Genomic DNA, 18,130 nt, shown 5'->3' with positions numbered 1-18,130 from the left:
CATCACGCCCCGCCCCCCCCAAAACATACAGTATCTGCTAAATCAACTGTAGATTTAGTCAACTAAAACTAAAACATTTCAGATGACCAAAATGGGACTAAAACTAAATCGTCTTTTATTCGAAAGACTATTGACTAAAACTAAATCAAAATTTGCTGTCAAAATTAACACTGGTCCGGTTGGTACCTACTTACACCAAGTCACAACGCAGATTTCGGTGCTTCATTTCAGTGGCACCTAAATGGCCGAGTTGCCCCTGGTACTGCGACTAGTAAACAACAACAAAGGCTCTGACAGCAGCAGGCTGCCTTTAGCTTGTTCGCTTAAACGCGGTTAAAAAAAATGCTTCAAGCTAAACAGACTAAACTGTGTGGCTGCATTTCAGTGTGTAAAAGGGGAACATATCAAATTTAATGAAGCATGTTGCAAACGGGATGCATTTGAAAGCAGAGGGATGCCGGGTGCATAATGCTCCGTTTGTACCCCATCGTAAGACGGCGTCGCTCTGCGAAAATAGCCGATCTACAAGCTCACGACAACGAATCACGACATGTGACGTGCTGTGAGCTTGTAGGTAGCTTAATATTAGTTATTATGAAGTTTATAATAACCATGCAGCTAGCTGCCTTCAGTCCGGTGTTAACAGAAGTAACAGTTTAGCACCGGTATCGAAAAAAAACGAATAACGATACCCAACCATAGTCACAACAGTGCACGCACACACACACACGCACGCATGCACGCACGCACACACACACACACACGCACGCATGCATGCACGCACGCACACACAACCTACTTGTCTGCTAATGACAGTGAGGAAACAGGAACACAGTGGCGGTACAAAATAGAAGGTTTTCATCATTTCCTTTGTCCTGGTCAAGTTTCAGAGCAGCAGCCGTGGGAACGTGACGGCGACGACAACGGGCCCCGCGAGCGCCAGGAACGGAACGTCTGGACGTCCAGAGCAGCCTCCTCCTCAGAACCTCCGGCTGGGACGCGACGCCGTGTAGATCGCCCCTCTGAGAGGATTGTGCCTAGACCTTAACGCCTGGAGAGGCCAGAGGGGTGAATGGTCGTCAACGAGCTCATCATCACATTTCCACCAATGGGGAGCCCTCCTTATGGCTCTGGGCGAGTGCATGGTTCGCAGTCGGTTCAACTTGCGACCCTCTGCGAAGAACCCGTTCGCTTTTCCGCCGGCTAGAGCAGTGGTTCTCAACCTGTGGGTCGGGACCCCACATGACTTTTTTTGGGGGGTCCCCAGATGACGGTGAAGTGACAATTTAAGGACTTTTAAGGCCTTTTTAATACCTCAACAAAAAAGAAAGAAAGAAAAGAAAAAATACCATTACTGCATCAAAAGTAATCAACAAACTGTACTATAGAAACTGGTGAAACATTGGCCATAGATCAAAGATTGAAAATAGACGATCTACAGGCTCACAACGCCTCGCAACGCGAGGCGTTGTGAGCCTGTAGATCTGCTATTTTCACAATATTTATCTGTGGAACCGAGTCAAAAGAAAATGGAATGCCTCGACTCCTACAATTCCAAGTGCTTGTGAGGGTCCCCAGTTCAAATATAGTTATGTCGGGGGGTCGCGGCCTGAAAAAGGTTGAGAACCACTGGGCTAGAGAACCAAGTAATCACATCACTGTAACGTCATCTCAAACAAACATGATGGTCACAACGTTTTTTGAATTTCAACTTATTTTACTCACTCTTATCATCATGCTGGTAACTAAAGTGAATCAGTTAGCAGACAGAGCCATAGAGACTATACGGTTATGTATGAGTTGTTTCAAAACTAACATTACAGCTTCATTATTTAGCATTCAGCGTAAACCTGTCGCCGATACAGCTACTGTACAAGTTTATTCACTAATGACGCGCAGACCAGTGTTACTGAATTGCAGATTGGCTTGAACCACAGCTGATTCCATGGGGTTATTAACTGCACCGCTCCCGTTTTTTTAATAAGTTACAAAAGTCAATACAACTTCCATTACTACTGTGGTCCATTCATTTAGAACATCATTCTAAACACTTATGAAAGTGTTTTGACTGATTCTGTCATGTGAAATGTTTATGATGATAGAATATATGTATAGGTAGGTAGTATCGTTTTTTTTTTTCAATTAAATGAATACATAAATAAATACATAAATAAATAGATCTACATCTATTGATCTATCAATGAAAACGTCACTATGTTCAATGAATCCTTTCGACCGGGGATTCCCATCTCCTAAAAGGTCAGACCAAATAGGAACTACTTTACCAAAAGGTGAACAAATATTAGAAATCTACACTGTTGATTTCTCACCTTTTTTAAAGGGTTCTCGGATGTACATTTTATGACAAAGTAACGGTTTTATGACAAAACTAGCGGTTTTCATGTCTGTATCACACTAACAGACATTAACACAGTTAATTGAGAAATGGCCATTGGTCTTCTCTGGCCCTGATAACCCAGCCCCTTGTCACAAGCCGGTTGTTGGTTCTTACACCAGCAAAGAGTTGGTGCCGCTCCGGAACCGAGAGACGGTTCTTCTGTTGTCCAAACGCAAACACCTGGTGGGAGACCAGGTCCCGAAAAGCGGCCTTCCTTCACACTGCCTTTAGGTGGAAACGTGTGAGAGAGACTCGCCAGGAGGAAACGGAAGCCATATCTCTAGAGGGAGTGAAAGCGTTTGACAAAATGACAATGACTGAAGCATTTCTTTTTATTATTTTAGTCATGGAGGGTGGGGGAGGGGGATGAATTCAAAGGGAGGACAGAGTAGAATTTTAACCATGTTGACCCTTGGAGCCCTTATTTGTAGAGCTACGAGCTCGCAGGTCTACAAGCTCGCAACGGGTTGCATTGCGACGCGTTGACAGCTTGTAGATTGGCTATTTTTTCTTATAGCTGACGTATAAGAAAGGGCTTGAATGGTTAAAAGCTGTGTTGTATGTAGTAGCCTCTGTCGATGCATAAGGGTCGATTACTAGCCGTTGTGTTTTAGCGTGTCTCAATGCCTTGTAACTATTCAAAATATCACACAATGCAGCTTTGAGGTGATTTTGTGAATCCCAGCATTTATGAATTTGTGCATTTTCAATTGCCTTTTCTCTCTGTCAGCTTTCATATATCAAAGCAATTGTTTGCTTTACGTCTAATGTGTTTGTATACATAATATGTATGTGTTTTTTTTTGTGTGTGTATGTGTGTATATATATATATATATATATATATATATATATATATATATATATATATAGACACACAAAAACACTCTTCACACTATAATTGTGAGCATTTGGTTCACTCATTTTGTCCTATCCAAATGCATTTTGGGTAAACAATGTTGCTTTCTCTTTTAGTTCTATGATGACTACTTGATGGAAGAAACATGCAAAGACAATCCTATGCGTTTTATAACTTGCTGCATCATTTCTCTTATCCGCAATGTAATGTATGCAATGTATTTGTTCAATGCTGTTTTCCACTTAGCAAACTTTGTAAAGGTTTTCTTAAACATATTTTTTCATGTAATGTAATATCGAAGCCATATGAAATCAGGGGTCTTACCAACGAGGCCAAAAGGCTTTACTAAGCTGCATCTTAACCACTCAAATCCTGTATACTTCCTTGACCGGAGTCCCCCCAGGGGTCTATACAAGGCTCCTTTTTCTCCCCTTTACACCAAATCTCTAAACCCGAAAATAGCTGATCTACTAGCTCACAACGCATCGTAACGCGCCGTTTTGTGAGCTCGCAGATATAAAATGCTCGCCCCCAGAATAGGGACGCTAGGATTAAAGTGGTTAATTGCAGCTAATGTTTTTGGTCGCATTGTATAAGCACTTAAAAAGTAGTTTTCTAGTATTAAAAGTACTTTAGATTTAGATGATGGTGAATGTGTTTGGAGTACACATCTCGGTTTGTCTTTTGAATATATTTTCCTATGGCGTAAATGTTCTGCACTTGCTCTGTAGTGACTTTAGAATCCAGTCTGCTGTAGCACTTTGACAATCATCTTTGTACAACTGCTGATGTACACAGCACTGAGGAACAATACAGGCCATTTATTTTGTCAATGTCTATCACTATATTTGATTTGTTTTTTGTTTTTACAAATGCAATAAATGAGCTTTTTTTTTTGTTCTCGATTTGTATCATGCACTATTTGAATTAGACCTTTTATTCAAAACGAAAATGTGTCCATAAAGCAAAATCCTTTTTTTTTGTTTTAATATACAGCATGAGAGTGGTCTTTTTTTTTTAAATTATCTGTCATTACATCTTAGCTGAGGTGTATGCAAGTGTGTTGTTGCTGTCGGGCAGAAACCTCCTATCTCCATATTCGAACTTACTATGAGTCACACAAAAGTATCAAGAATAGCAGATCTACAAGCTCAAAACGCAGTGTGAAGCGAGTTTTGAGCTTGTCGATCTGTTATTTTTGCTGTTTTACAATTTGAATCCTGAAAAGTACCATTTTTGGACATATAAGGTATCCACCCCGAAGATATATGACATCACCCAATAACAACACAACGACTCATTAACTTATTAGATCTGTAAATCAGTATCTGACATGGTGCAATTTGGTGGTCAAAGGTCATGTCGGTGATGATCCAAGCAGCTATGCACACCTTTAGGTTGCCTGTTTGTATGATGCAATTTTGTAGAAGGACCTAACCAAGGGCAGGTGTAACATATGAGCCTTATATGCAATACATACTTTCATGTTTTTGTAACCTATTGTTAACCTATTGTAAAAATTATAAAAAATAAAGTACAATATCAGCCACAGGGAATCCAAAGACACATTTCAGTCAATGTTCTATTTAATTTGATTATGATGCAGTATTGAAGGACTGCCAGATCTGAATTTGTGTTGATAATACAACTCAACTCAGCCCTGAAACATCATTATGACTGTCATATGACAGTCATGGCGGAACTTCAACCTGGTTTTGGCACTTTCTTCATTTACTACCCGTACATCTACATAAAGGTTCAAATATAAAGTGCTGACCCCATGGCCAGATGTAACAAGTTGAAACGGGTGGCTCTAAGTACCCGTATCTTCCGTATTATTAAATAAAAAGCATTTTAATCCAATCGGTGGCCATTTTCTCAAAATGTTCTCCATAATGCTTTCAACTACGCGACCCTATTGGTTGGGAGGTGTATTGCACTCTGATACATTATAACTCTATGAGAAAATAGCCGCCGATCAGATTAAAATGCTTTTTATTGAACAATACGGAAGATACGGGTACTTAGACCCACCCGTTTCAACTTGTTACATCCGCTACCGTGGGGTCAGCACTTTATATCTGAAATTTGAACGTTTGTCTAGATGTACGGGTTGTAAATGGAGAGAATACCAAAACCAGGTCGAGGTTCCGCCATGACGCATTGTGACAGACGAGGTTCAAGTTGATTAATGTCCCAGAAGGGCAATTGGGTTTACAGCCAGAGTAGTGGTTTAAAACCATGGCTAGGTCGCATTACAGGTTCTACTCATGTAGACAATTGGGTGAAATCCTTGTCTTACAAGCTCCAATCATCTGACGTTTTAAAACATGTTTATACCAGGGCAAACTGCACCAAGACTACACATACCATCTACAGTAGAGGAAGACAACAATGAACCATTTAAAAGTGCAGTCATTTTGTGCACTGAAAAATGATGCAATGGCGCCCTCTAGTGACCTTTTATTACAAGTCATATTGCAAAGCTGCCATCCACCCCAATCCCATTACTGTTTGTGAAACGTATATCCCTCATTTTTAACTCTATGGTATAACCCTTAAAAGGATTATTCATCATTCTTGATGGTGTCTTTCTTGTTCTGCATCAGGCAGGATGTTTGTATAGGTAGCCTACTTTGACTCTTAAATACAGTTAATTGAATAGTTGGACACTTAATAAAGTTAATTGATTCATTGGATTAACTCCTTGTGTTCCAGGCAGTCCGGGGCGGTGGGCTCCCGGCTGACCGGAGCAGGTTGGGGGGCTGTTTGTGTCACAGCTCACAGCCAGGAGGGGGGGGCTGCAAATAATATTGGTGGAGTGACCTGTGTTTTCTAGCTAGAATATGGGATTTTATCATGGTTGCCCCATCGGGGGCAATTGTAACCAAGTGACCGGGGTCAATTGTAACTATGTGTTTTCAATGCAAGCAGATTTTTTGTCTGGGATTACATACTTTTATGTTAGTAAATGAACATATTTCACTAAATGTCACTACATTTCAAAGTAAAAACACTTTAAAATAAAAAATAGACACATTTGAGAATAAAATAATACAAAATAATTGTAATTATGTATATAAAACATTCGTAAGTAAAAATATTAAATTATAAAAAATACATATTACTTAGTGATGTGCTTTTATTTGAGATCAAGTGTGTTAATATGACTTATTTTTACAGTGTTACAATTGCCCCCAACCACTGTTACAACTGCCCCCGTCACGGGGGCAATTGTAACACTGTGACTCATTGCATTAAAATTAATATTTTAGTCTTGTCCTTATTAGTGAAAGCTTAAAAATTGCATTATTAATTAGGGCACATATATATGTTTCTTATAGCAAAAGATGACTAGGATATTTCAAGTAGTCTGTGAATTATGAAGGCAAATACAAAAAGTGTTACTTTTGTCCCCTGTCTCCCCTAATCAACAAACTATACTATAAAGACTGGCCACATTGGTCAAATTGTCGAGTAATATAGGAAAGAGGCAAAAAAAATAAAATAAAAATAAATAGCAGATCTACAAGCTCACAACGCCTGCAACGTGAGGCGATGTGAGCTTGTAGATCTGCTATTTCCACAATATTAATCTATGGAACTGAGACAAGTCACACTAAATGTATACTGCCTCAATTCCTACAATTCTTGCTTGTCAGGGTGGGGGGGTCCCCAGTTCAAATATGATTATCTTGGGGGTCCCCAGTTCAAATATAATGATTTTTGGGAGTCCCCAGTTCAAATATAATTATTTTGGGGGGACACGACCTGAAAAGGTTGAGCACCACTGATATAGAGGCGTAATGTAGGCCTACTATCACGCAGGACTGTGTAGGTTGTAGCCTACCTTTACAATTTTAACTAATAAAGTATTCAATCAATTCAATCCTAACAGGGTCACGCCCCCGCCCGTGTTTAATATCACGTCATATAAGAACTGTGTTCCAATTATTAACAAATGATCCCAGCGGTTTGACTCATATGGATATTAAGCATCTGACGGTGAGAAAACGCTAACATTACCGCCATCGAAATTAAGTATAATGTGCCTTGATGTTCAGATAAAGGAAATGATCACTTATAATAGATTGATATTTGTCCAATAGAATATTCAATATGAATGTTGCTATTTTTTCATATACTGCATGTGTCATATATGGACAAAAACACTTCATCACTTCTAGATGCATTCAGTGTTAAAGATAATCCGTAAAACATACAAGAAGACAAACAAGAATGCTTTTGAATATGTGTTTATTGACAGAATACATAGGAGCATTATGGAGGCCTAACAAACACTCATCTCTTTAATGTAATGGTAATAGGATAGAGCAGAATGTAATGGTACCAGTAGCAGTGTTACATAGGATAGAGCAGAAAACCACTGAACATGTTGTGGTTGTTTGTGCTATCAGAGAGCTTCTCCCCAACAGGTAAACTCATGTAAACTCTGTCTCCCTTCTCCAGCTCTATGATCCTTCCATTAGATACATATTCATAATTGCCATTGCTGTGTGCATTGTATCCATAAGTATGAAAGAGTAACTGTTTATTTTTAAACATCTTGATCTGCAAATTCTTTGATGACGAACTGTGAGCTGCAGTAAATCTGAACTGATAAACTCCTTTCACTGCTGCTATAAAGACACCTGTGAGAGAACACGCACGCACGCACGCACGCACGCACGCACGCACGCACGCACGCACGCACGCACGCACGCACACACACACACACACACACACACACACACACACACACACACACATTGAATACAACTGTGCGAATAAACCATCCCACCATATTGTAGAAAACAAGATGGTAGTTTTCACTTTTAAAACAGTGGTTCTCAAAGTGGGTTTGAGAACCAAAGTGGTTCCCAAGGGTCCTTGAGGGGGTTCCAGGGTCCCCAGCAAAAATGTGTTAATATAGCATCAAAATCAATTTAACCACTTGAACCTTATTTTATAATTAGGATATTAGAAATATTAGCAGATATACAAGCTCACAACACATTGTGATGAGACAAGTTGTGAGCTCGTAGATCTACTATTTTCAAAACATTGACAAATTTGGAATCATCTTCTGATGGGGTCCACAGTCAATTTGGAGGACCTTGACATGAAAATGTTTGAGAACCACTGATTTATATAATTGTTAATTAATTATATAAATTAATAAATGTATCCGTGCACATGGTAATGGTCAATGGCTGTGTGCAAATTCAGATCAATTGCTCCAGCCACTGAGGAGAACCGGGCAGAACAATTTTGGCCTCACCACCACGACCCCATGCACCCATGCACCCACTACAGAGGTTTGTCAAATTATAGGAGGATTGTTAATTAAAACCAATGACATTCTCTCATCTCATCATGTCTATTGGTTTAAATAGGAATCACACCTTGAAAATTGTACATTACTGTAATATTTATTTAATGTCTGTTAGACTGATAGATGTAAGTTGAGGAACTAATTGATTCTATAAAGTTAATTAACATGCATTAATCATAACCTACCTGTAGTTGGATTGTATGCGTTGCCGATGTTAGTGAAGACTTTCGTGTAGACCAGAGTGGTTTCAGAACTAAATGGTCCACCGCCAGAACCCAAACCAACAGAAAAGGCCACCTTTGGTTTGTCTGTCAACACAGGAACATGATCACATTGTTTATAACATAATACAATAATATATTATTCTATTAAGCCACTGTATTATTATGTATAAAAAGCATTGTCTTGCAGTACAGCAGCTTACGACCAACTATCAGCTTCAACAAGACAAAGTAGTAAAACTAAACAGAGGCTACAGTACTTCGTAGTACATTCTAGTATCTAGTGGTATTCTTGTGAGGTTGTGAATATTCAGTAAGTCTACAGTAGGATCTTAGTTAACTAAGTTCAGAAGAGTGGGACAGACATTCTGAGATACAGGAGGAGACTAGGACATTCAAAGCTGTCTTTGAATGTTTTTATTTTTTAAATAAAACAGGAAGCTAAAAGAGGGATCTATTTCTTTCTTTCTAAAGGTCTAGCTGCAGCATTTAGAAGTAGTTGTTATCTCTGAACTGTCATGATTGGAGAACCAGTATAAAGATCATTGTAATACTTACTACTTGTAAAAACATGAATTTAACTTTCAATAAAAGGTCAGGTGGTTTCATTCACCTCATTAGTCCCATTAGTGATATTTTAACCCATTAAGACCTGAGGCCCATGATTTTACAAATGCCTTCTAAAACAGTATTCAAACTTTTTCATGTCAAATTATGTATTTGGCCGCGGACCCCCCATCTGAAAATCTTTTGTGCTAGTGACTCCCAGAAGAGAATATTTGCTTTACAGGACCTCAATGGAGGGCGGGGGGGGACACCAAACGGCATGAAGAAAAAAGAAAAACTGCGAAAAACGGCGGAGCGCTACAACATTGACCCCCCCCCCCCCCCCCGTTGACAAAATGGTCCCGGGGGGCACCGAAACGGGTCCATGCACCGGGCACCACGAAGGGTTAATCCGCCCCTGGGCTTATCTTTTTAAGTTTAATCCTTTTAGTATTCTTTTGTATAAATCTGTGCCACCGTGCCTTGCTTTTGCAAACTGTTAATAAAGTATTCAATCAATCAATTTGTGTTAAACAACATAATAATGTAAAATTCAGTATAAATTAAAATAATATTTTACTCAGTGGATGCAGTTAGGAGAGGACAGAGTTGAAAAATGACATGTCATTTTTCAACTCTGTCCTCTCCTAACTGCATCCACTGAACATCCTTCTGTTCTAATTGTCTCCGCCGAAGGTGGAGAATATGTTTTCGCTTCGTCCCGCCGTGTGTGAGCAAACATTGTTAGCCAAGCTAACATTGGGCAAGCTCCACGTGACACGTGTCAATTTGTTGACACCAATGCCTCTGATTGGCTAGAGGGACGCGTGACGAAATAAAATTCTATAAATAGGTGTGTCACTTCAAAAAGCCTCTACTTTTTGAAGTGAGGTAAAACAGGATCAATCAGACTTGATTGGATCAGTACCTTCAGTAAGTCCAAATCACCCGTCTGTGCGTGTGTGTTTCCCTCTGAGAACACCTAACATTGGTCAAGCAAAGGCGCAGAAGGCCAAAGCTAAGAAAGCATACTCATCTACAATTGTAACACAGAAGAGGACTAGAGTTGAAATGATCCCACAACAAAGCCGAAGTCTTAATACGTGTCAATATGTTGACATCAATGTCTCTGATTGGCTAGAGGGACGCATGACGAAATACAATCCTATAAATAGGTGTGTCACTTCAAAAAGCCGTTTACGTTTTTGAAGCGAGGTAAGACAGGATCAATCAGTCTTGATTGGAACAGTATCTTCTAGTCCAAATCACCCGTCCGTGCGTGTGTGTGTCCCTCTGAGAACACCTAACATTGGTCAAGCAAAGGTGCAGAAGGCCAAAGCTAAGAAAGCATACTCATCTACAACAGTAACACAGAAGAGGACTAGAGTTGAATTGATCCCACAACAAGGCCGAAGTCTTAATACGTGTTAATATGTTGACACCAATGCCTTTGATTTGCTAGAGGGATGCATGAGGGATGCATGACGAAATACAATTCTATAAATAGGTGTGTCAACCGACCGCTTCTAAGGATGAGAACGCCATCAGTAAATCTGAAAGATACTACATATTCAGTCGCCCCTGCAGAACACCAAAAACCACGCGCATTCTATCTAGACGACAAGTTTGAAGAATTGGCAAATCCATCAAAGTACCCTTATGGCCGTGGTGGTTTAAAAACAGAAAGAGAAAAAGACATCACACAGAGAAAATATTTTAACCAACGCCTTTTGCATTATGATGATGATATTATGAAATTAGAACATTCCTAGAGAACTATGGTTAAAGATAGGGTAGGTGATTTCATTTGATTAAAATAGCACGGGTCCGCTGGCGGAGACTTGTGCTCCGAGGAGCACATTTTCTAGTTACCTTTGATTTCTGTTTTCAAGGCCTCCATGTTGGTCTGAAGGTCTTGGACATGGTTCTCACTAGTGTCCAGTCTGGTCTGAAGGTCTTGGACAATAACTTAAGAAGGCAGTTCAGAAGACAAGAAGGACAGTTAAAAAGTGAACATGTTAAAAGGATTGGATATCAGTGAAGTTGCCTTCTTGCCTTAAAGGACAACTTTTTTGTTTGTTTTTACAACAACTAATTTTATTAGTTTGTAATGATAATAATTAAAAGATGAGAGTAAAAAAAAATCATGTATTGCTTTCTATAGTTTTTTAATGATTTAGTGATTTTTAACTGGGGGGCGGGGGCATTTGATCCATTGGTAAATGAACACAGCCTCCGATTTCCATGAACTTCCCCACTAGGCCAAGGAAGAAATGCCACCCTACATTTTTCAAATCAGCCTCATGGTGGCGCTGTAACAGGCAGATTCACGTTTTGGCCTATTTCTAGGCCTATAGGCCTAGAAAGAAAGAAGAACAATAATGTGTTCTGTATGGACACCTCAGTACAAATCTACATAGGGAATTAAATAATACATTAAGAGGCTTGAGATGAGTATCTGTGGCGTTCAGCATAATCTACAATGGGAAGTAATACTTGATAAATTATTATTTTCCTCTCTTCAAAGGAGAAGCAGTTAATTGAAGGATACAGTTCGAACATTTAATTACTAAACATGAAGTTATAATACCTGCATTGTGTCTCTCAGTGGCGTTGAGCCTCATCTCTAGGGTGGACAGCTGAGCAAGGTGGGCTGAAATCATCCCAGCATTAGCATTAAATCAATCATACTCATGCAGTTTACATTTAAAAATAACATACATTCGAGTGGTTAATTTATTTGAACAAATCTTTAATCTTTCCCTTGTCACTTATTTGGATCAAATATAAATTGCATTTTCAAAACATTATCTATTTTAAATATAATATATAATGTTTAAATTACCTTCCTCCATCTTGGTCTGACTGGCGCTCACCTTGGCAGACACTGCAGAGAAACATGACATTTTAAAACAAACATCTCAGCCTTTAGTTGTACAAGTTGAACTCCAAAATGTTAGCCTGGCTCCAGCCCCTGAATCGCTATCCACGCCCATTATGCAAATTCAGTATCAGGCTACCAAAATCTAGCATAAGCATTTTAATTGGTTTTCTCTCAGTCTCAACTGACATAATAGTATATAATAGTCCAGAGGTAAATAGTAAAGCCAGTACTTTGGTTCAGACCAATTAGCATTAAGGGGCCAAAATGACTGCAGAATAATCATTAAAACATATCAGCAAAAGGCAGTGGTTGGTTTAAAATAACTGAGAGTTCAGAGTCATCTTTATTGTCACATCACAGGTTCTCAGGTGTAAAGAAATGGGTGACATTATTTTTTTCTCCATCGTTTTGTTGTTTTCAGAAAGAGAAAAGAAGAGGGAGGGGGGAAAAATGTATGGAATGCATCATGTGCTAATAAAGACCAATTAATACTTCCTAAAGGTTAATATGAGCATCAAATCAATATTTTAAATGTGTTTTATTTGCACATGCATTCCTTACATGCCATAGGGCTGGACCACACATGGACAAAATGACATCATCAACTTGCGACAGGCGTTGTCAATGTAGTTAGTACTAGTACTAGTAAAAGATGTAAATAGTTAAGGTTTTTAATTTTAAATTTTAGATATAGAGGGCAATTATAATGTATTAAGGCATATAAGGCCTATTAGCCTGGGATCCTTTTAACACATCCAATAAGGGGTGCCCAAAAAGTCTTAAAGCAGTTGATTCAAAATAATCTCATAAAAGCATAGCCTCATTCCCAGGCCAGCCTTTTCTCATCCCCCTGGAGAAAAACCTGGTATAACGACCTAATGCAATTCCCCCAGAAGTTGTCTTTTTCAACACAACGGTTTCATGCGCAGGAATGTAAAGCTGTAAAGCCTCGATATGATTTCCTTGGGCGGTACTTCCACCAAATGTCAGTACTTCCTGTTGTTGGCTGTTTTCAAAATTGCAGTGTGCAAATCCTTACTAATTTGCACTCTGCATATTGTTTACATCGGCACTCTGCAACTTCTTATTTATTTTACTCTCTGCATCTTCTATTTTATCTAAATCTTTGCATATTCGTATTTATTTTACACTATGCATCTTGTACGTAAGTGTGTTGTAACTGTTTCAGGTACCAAGTACAAAGACACATCCGTGATATAGGCCTACTGTCTGTGCACAGCGCATAACCCACACTGCACATACTTTGGGTGCTCATATCCCCCGCGGGTATGGACTATTCATATATTTTATTTATTTATTATTATTGTTTGGTTTTGTTGTTGTCTTTCTGGCCATTCAAATCTGCTTTATAATGTACACACACACACACACACACACACACACACACACACACACACACACACACACACACACACACACACACACACACACACACACACACACACACACACACACGATAGTACTCATACATACTCATATGAAGATTTTAACAATACATTGTCTATAGATAATCATCCAATAGGTCTTGCAAAAGTTTTTTAAAACAATATGTATATATGCCATTGACAATATATCACTGAGAAATTTGGAAGGTAAGCTAATTAAGCTAAAGAATGTTTTAAAGCCTATGTTAGGTGTTTTAAGTTGTTTAAAATGTATTTAAGACATTTAGTATATAAATGTAAAGGCTATAATTAGCACAATGAACCAAAATATCAGAATTATATTTTATATTTATATTTTTTATTTCTGGCAGACATTTTGGACATTTTAAAAGCCTTTAATGGGTCTGATTTTTTGGGCACCCCTCTGAAATGATGAGATACACCCTAAATAATGTGTTTACCAAATGTGGTACTACTTGTATCCACCGTGTAAAGATTTGACCATTTTGTTGAGCTTAATTCCCCCTACTAATATGACATGTTATGTCGCCAGGTTTGAGAGACATCCTGGCCACAGATGTTACAATTATGTACAGGCCCTCAGAAGTACCTGTATGTTCTGTATTGTTCAATAAAAAGCATTTTAATCCGATCGGTGGCCATTTTCTCCGTATTTTCTCCAAATGCTTTCAACTACGCTACCCTATTGGTTGGGAGGTGTATTGCACTCTGATACATTAAAAAAACATAATTGTAACATCCGTGGCCGTGAGGTCAGCACTTAAATCTGAACGTTTATGTATATGTACGGACTAAAAAGGGAGAAAGTGCAATCATCCAAGACGGTCATGACAGATGTCACGTGATCCAAGGCTAATATACATGTTATGTTGCCAGGTTTGAGAGACAGAGGACATAGATGGTGATTGGTGAATACTTACAGTAAACTCCAACTGTGATTCCAGCCAATAGGAGGAGACCTTGCAGACCCACAGCGACCACAGGAAGCCAGGAGCTGCACTTCCTCTCTGATGATACTGAAGTGACTGTGGACACCAAGCACAGTGTAGCAGTAAGAGTGTGTGTGTGTGTGTGTGTGTGTGTGTGTGTGTGTGTGTGTGTGTGTGTGTGTGTGTGTGTGTGTGTGTGTGTGTGTGTGTGTGTGTGTGTGTGTGTGTGTGTGTGTGTGTGTGTGTGTGTGTGCGCACGTGCGCATGCACACGCGCCTGTCTACCAGTGACATCATCAGCAGGCATCATTTCGAACAAGATTTTAAACTTAATATTTTTGGCCCGGACGGGCACCTAGGCTGCTAATGCAGCCTGATAGCGTGTTGCGGGTTTGAATCCCGATCCCAACAACCTTTTCTGTGTGTCACTCCCCATCTCTCTCTCCCCATTTCCTGTCAGTCTATACTGTATTCTATCAAATAAAGGCAGAAATAATATCTTTAAAAAAAAGGGGGAGGCTCTGGCACGTGGAGGGACTATAGGCTCTGTGGATCGTCTCAACAGGTCCAGGACCTGAGCGTTGCACCAGACACCCCCGCTCCAAACATTTCACTCCGGCGTGATGGTGTCTTGGACCGTGGTGGTACTGCAGGCTCATATATACATATATATATATATATATATCCTTTTTATTTTGTATTGATGCAGGAGGGAACAATGTCTTCTATTTCAGCATGATAACTTTCAATGAAGAGAAAGGCTGTAGTTTCTATTAGCTTGGATAAGTAGGCAGGTTTCTGAACTGTCCATATTAAAGGCCCCTTTTCCACCAAAATAACTTTGGTTCTAGAACTGGTTCTGTTCTAGAGTCTTGGGACCTTGGTTCTTTCACAAAACAGCTTGTGTTTACACCAGTTAAAAGCACCATTGGTAATGAGGGGCAGGAGTTGCACCAGGTTCGATTCCATGCCAGGCCAGCAATGTGTCAAATACCGTTCAAAATGTCCATTTAACGGGGGAAATAATCAATGGCAGTTACAGTTTCCCTTTTCTTTTCTTTTTTATGAATGATTTTTTTTTTTTGCTTGCTTTTGCCATTGCTTATATCATCTGCATCTTCCAACCTGTAGAATAGTGACACGCCCACTTTGGTTCCCGGTTAAGAGCAAGAAAAAACGAATATTTTTTTGTTCCAGTTTTAAGGTGGAGTTTTTTTGCCAACTGCTCTGTACTGCAGTAACAGGATTGTTCTCTATTCCATGGGTCTTTAACAGGGGGTCCGGGACCACTAGGGGGTCCTCAGAATTACTACAGGGGGCATCACATTTTTGTGTTATAGAAACGTTTTTCTATGTTTCCTTTTTTTTCTAAAACAAATATAATGTGAATGTCTGAAAATACACATTAACATGAATCCGACATATTAGCAAAAATATAGTGTAAACAAACATTTTCGCAACACTGATGATATGCTGTCAAATTAATCTATGAAGCAAAATCAAATCTGCAGCATGATGTCAAGGCAACTCATAATCACTTAAATTAAAAACCTGTAATTCTTCCCAACTATAGTCTCAAATCTCTCAACTCATAGTCACTTAAAATAAAACCTGTAATTCTTCCAAGCTATGGTCTCAAATCTCTCAACTCATAGTCACTTAAAATAAAACCTGTAATTCTTCCAAGCTATGGTCTCAAATCTCTCAACTCATAGTCACTTAAAATAAGAACTTGTAAGTCTTCTAAGCTATAGTCTCAAATATCTCAACTCATAGTCACAAATAAAATCTGTAAGTCTTCCAAGCTATAGCTATCAGTTAAACATGATGAGCTGCTTTGAGGCCTCTTATCAAGTTGCACGGAAGGCTTTCTCTAAAAGTAAAACAAAATAACATAGTTTTATACAATAATATGATGGGGTCCCTGCTTCATGTATGTATACAGGGACCCCCTGCATACATACATGGCCTGAAAAACGTTGCAGTCCCCTGCTCTGTTCTATACCTACATGTAAATGAATACCAGCCTAACAGTTGTGTGTTGCACAGACACATATAAAACTGCCCATAGGTGCATCATAAACAATAGCCAGGTAAGCTGGTGGATAGTCTTTCCTCAAACGAACCACAATGGAAACAAGCTTTCAAACTTTCTTGTCTATCCTTTTGACCGTTGTAGGACAATGTAGGCAATTTTGTCGATACACATTTTCTATCAAGCAAGCGAGTGAGCAAGCAAGCAATCAATCAATGAATCAATCCTATCGTTGATGATATGATGTCACATTTAAAGCTATATATGGATGGTTTTAATAACATATCTTACCAGACTGCAGTATCTTGTGTGGCTGTTGCCCCTGAGATGGAGTGTTGTCCACGTTACAATAGATCGCTTCACCTTCCTCTTCCATCTCAATGTTTTCAGAGTGGAAAGCCACGGCCATTTATGACTTAGATTCTAAAGTGATACGATCCACTTCTTTACCTTTACGACTTAGATTCTAAAGTGATACGATCCACTGCTTTACCTTTACGACTTAGATTCTAAAGTGATACGATCCACTTCTTTACCTTTACGACTTAGATTCTAAAGTGATACGATCCACTTCTTTACACACACTGAAGAAAAGTGAACTATCGTCTCTCTTTTAAGTCTTTGCCTCTCTTCCTCTTTTTCTGGTGTGTTCCTTCCTCATGATTAGAAACGCTTTGTTAGGGTTTTTTTTTATGTTTGGTTGTTGTTTTTAGAGAGTCACTTAATTATTAGTATTTATCCAGGAAATATGTAGTATATCATAAAATATTGTTGGTTAATTATCACTATAAATGTGCAGGTGAAAACAGAGAAACTACATAAACAACTGAGTGGCTAGTGAGCCCGCCTAGGACTCCAGAGGTCCTGGAGGTCCCAGGTACGATTACAGCCCTCAGCAATGTGTCGAAGTGTCCCTGAGCAAGACACTTAACCCCTAACTGCTCCCCTGCTCCTCTGAGGGCAGCACTCAGCTGGGTGAAGCTGGAAACTCTTCCCCGCAGGATGTGATAGGTCTAAAAATAAAAACGTATAAAATAAGTTGGGACAGAACACAATACATAATAAGTTTGTAATAGTTTGAGTTATATTTTGGGATTGGTCTGTGAAAGACATGTGCTACCAATGAGCCATAGGTTTAATGGAATCTGAAGCAAAGCAACAGAAAATGACAAACTAAGGGTTAATGTTAACACTACCTTTTACTGTATAAAGGTATGTTCACACTTCTATAAAGGAAAACACTGTCTAGAGCACTTTTACAGCAACAAAAAAAAAAGAATCGACTGAAATAGACTTCAATATAACTATGGATCATATTGAATGCTGAAAAAAAGTTTAGAAGGTGTAGCAATTAATCAAGACTGAGCATATTTATCCCCTAAAACAGCGGTTCTCAAACTAAAGGCCGTGACCCCAAGTGGTCTGTATCAGACATCTTTTAGTAAGATATCTCAAAAAAGTGATGGACAAAAATGTTACAAGTTTACACAAAAATGTAAT

The 18,130-nt window shown here is 39.0% G+C and overlaps 2 protein-coding genes across 2 annotated transcripts in view; one reads left to right on the top strand and one right to left on the bottom strand.

The window, feature by feature from the left end:
* LOC308084338 (aryl hydrocarbon receptor-like) overlaps positions 1 to 4,234 on the top strand; it is a 42,705-nt gene extending 38,471 nt beyond the window's left edge. The window contains exon 12 of the mRNA XM_080426944.1: positions 885 to 4,234. Within this exon, the coding sequence (XP_080283070.1) occupies positions 885 to 1,013 (129 nt within the window). The 3' untranslated portion in view covers positions 1,014 to 4,234. The remainder of the gene's footprint in view (positions 1 to 884) is intronic.
* A 4,529-nt stretch (positions 4,235 to 8,763) lies between these two features.
* Positions 8,764 to 17,173, bottom strand: LOC308083388 (uncharacterized protein; the record flags this gene model as incomplete). The annotated part of the gene is made up of 6 exons (XM_080425705.1): positions 16,922 to 17,173; positions 14,588 to 14,692; positions 12,202 to 12,243; positions 11,947 to 12,009; positions 11,229 to 11,324; positions 8,764 to 8,897 (listed from the first exon to the last, which is right to left on the bottom strand). The coding sequence occupies exons 1-6, from the start codon at positions 17,037 to 17,039 to the stop codon at positions 8,764 to 8,766; spliced, it is 558 nt and encodes a 185-aa protein (XP_080281831.1). The 5' UTR covers positions 17,040 to 17,173.
* Between the last annotated feature and the right edge of the window lie 957 nt (positions 17,174 to 18,130).

Source organism: Gymnoscopelus braueri (genome assembly GCF_963280865.1).
Source record: "Gymnoscopelus braueri genome assembly, chromosome: 4".
NCBI classification, from domain to species: domain Eukaryota; kingdom Metazoa; phylum Chordata; class Actinopteri; order Myctophiformes; family Myctophidae; genus Gymnoscopelus; species Gymnoscopelus braueri.
The sequence above is the reverse complement of the archived record's forward strand: the minus strand, read 5'-3'. Positions and strand labels throughout refer to the sequence as shown.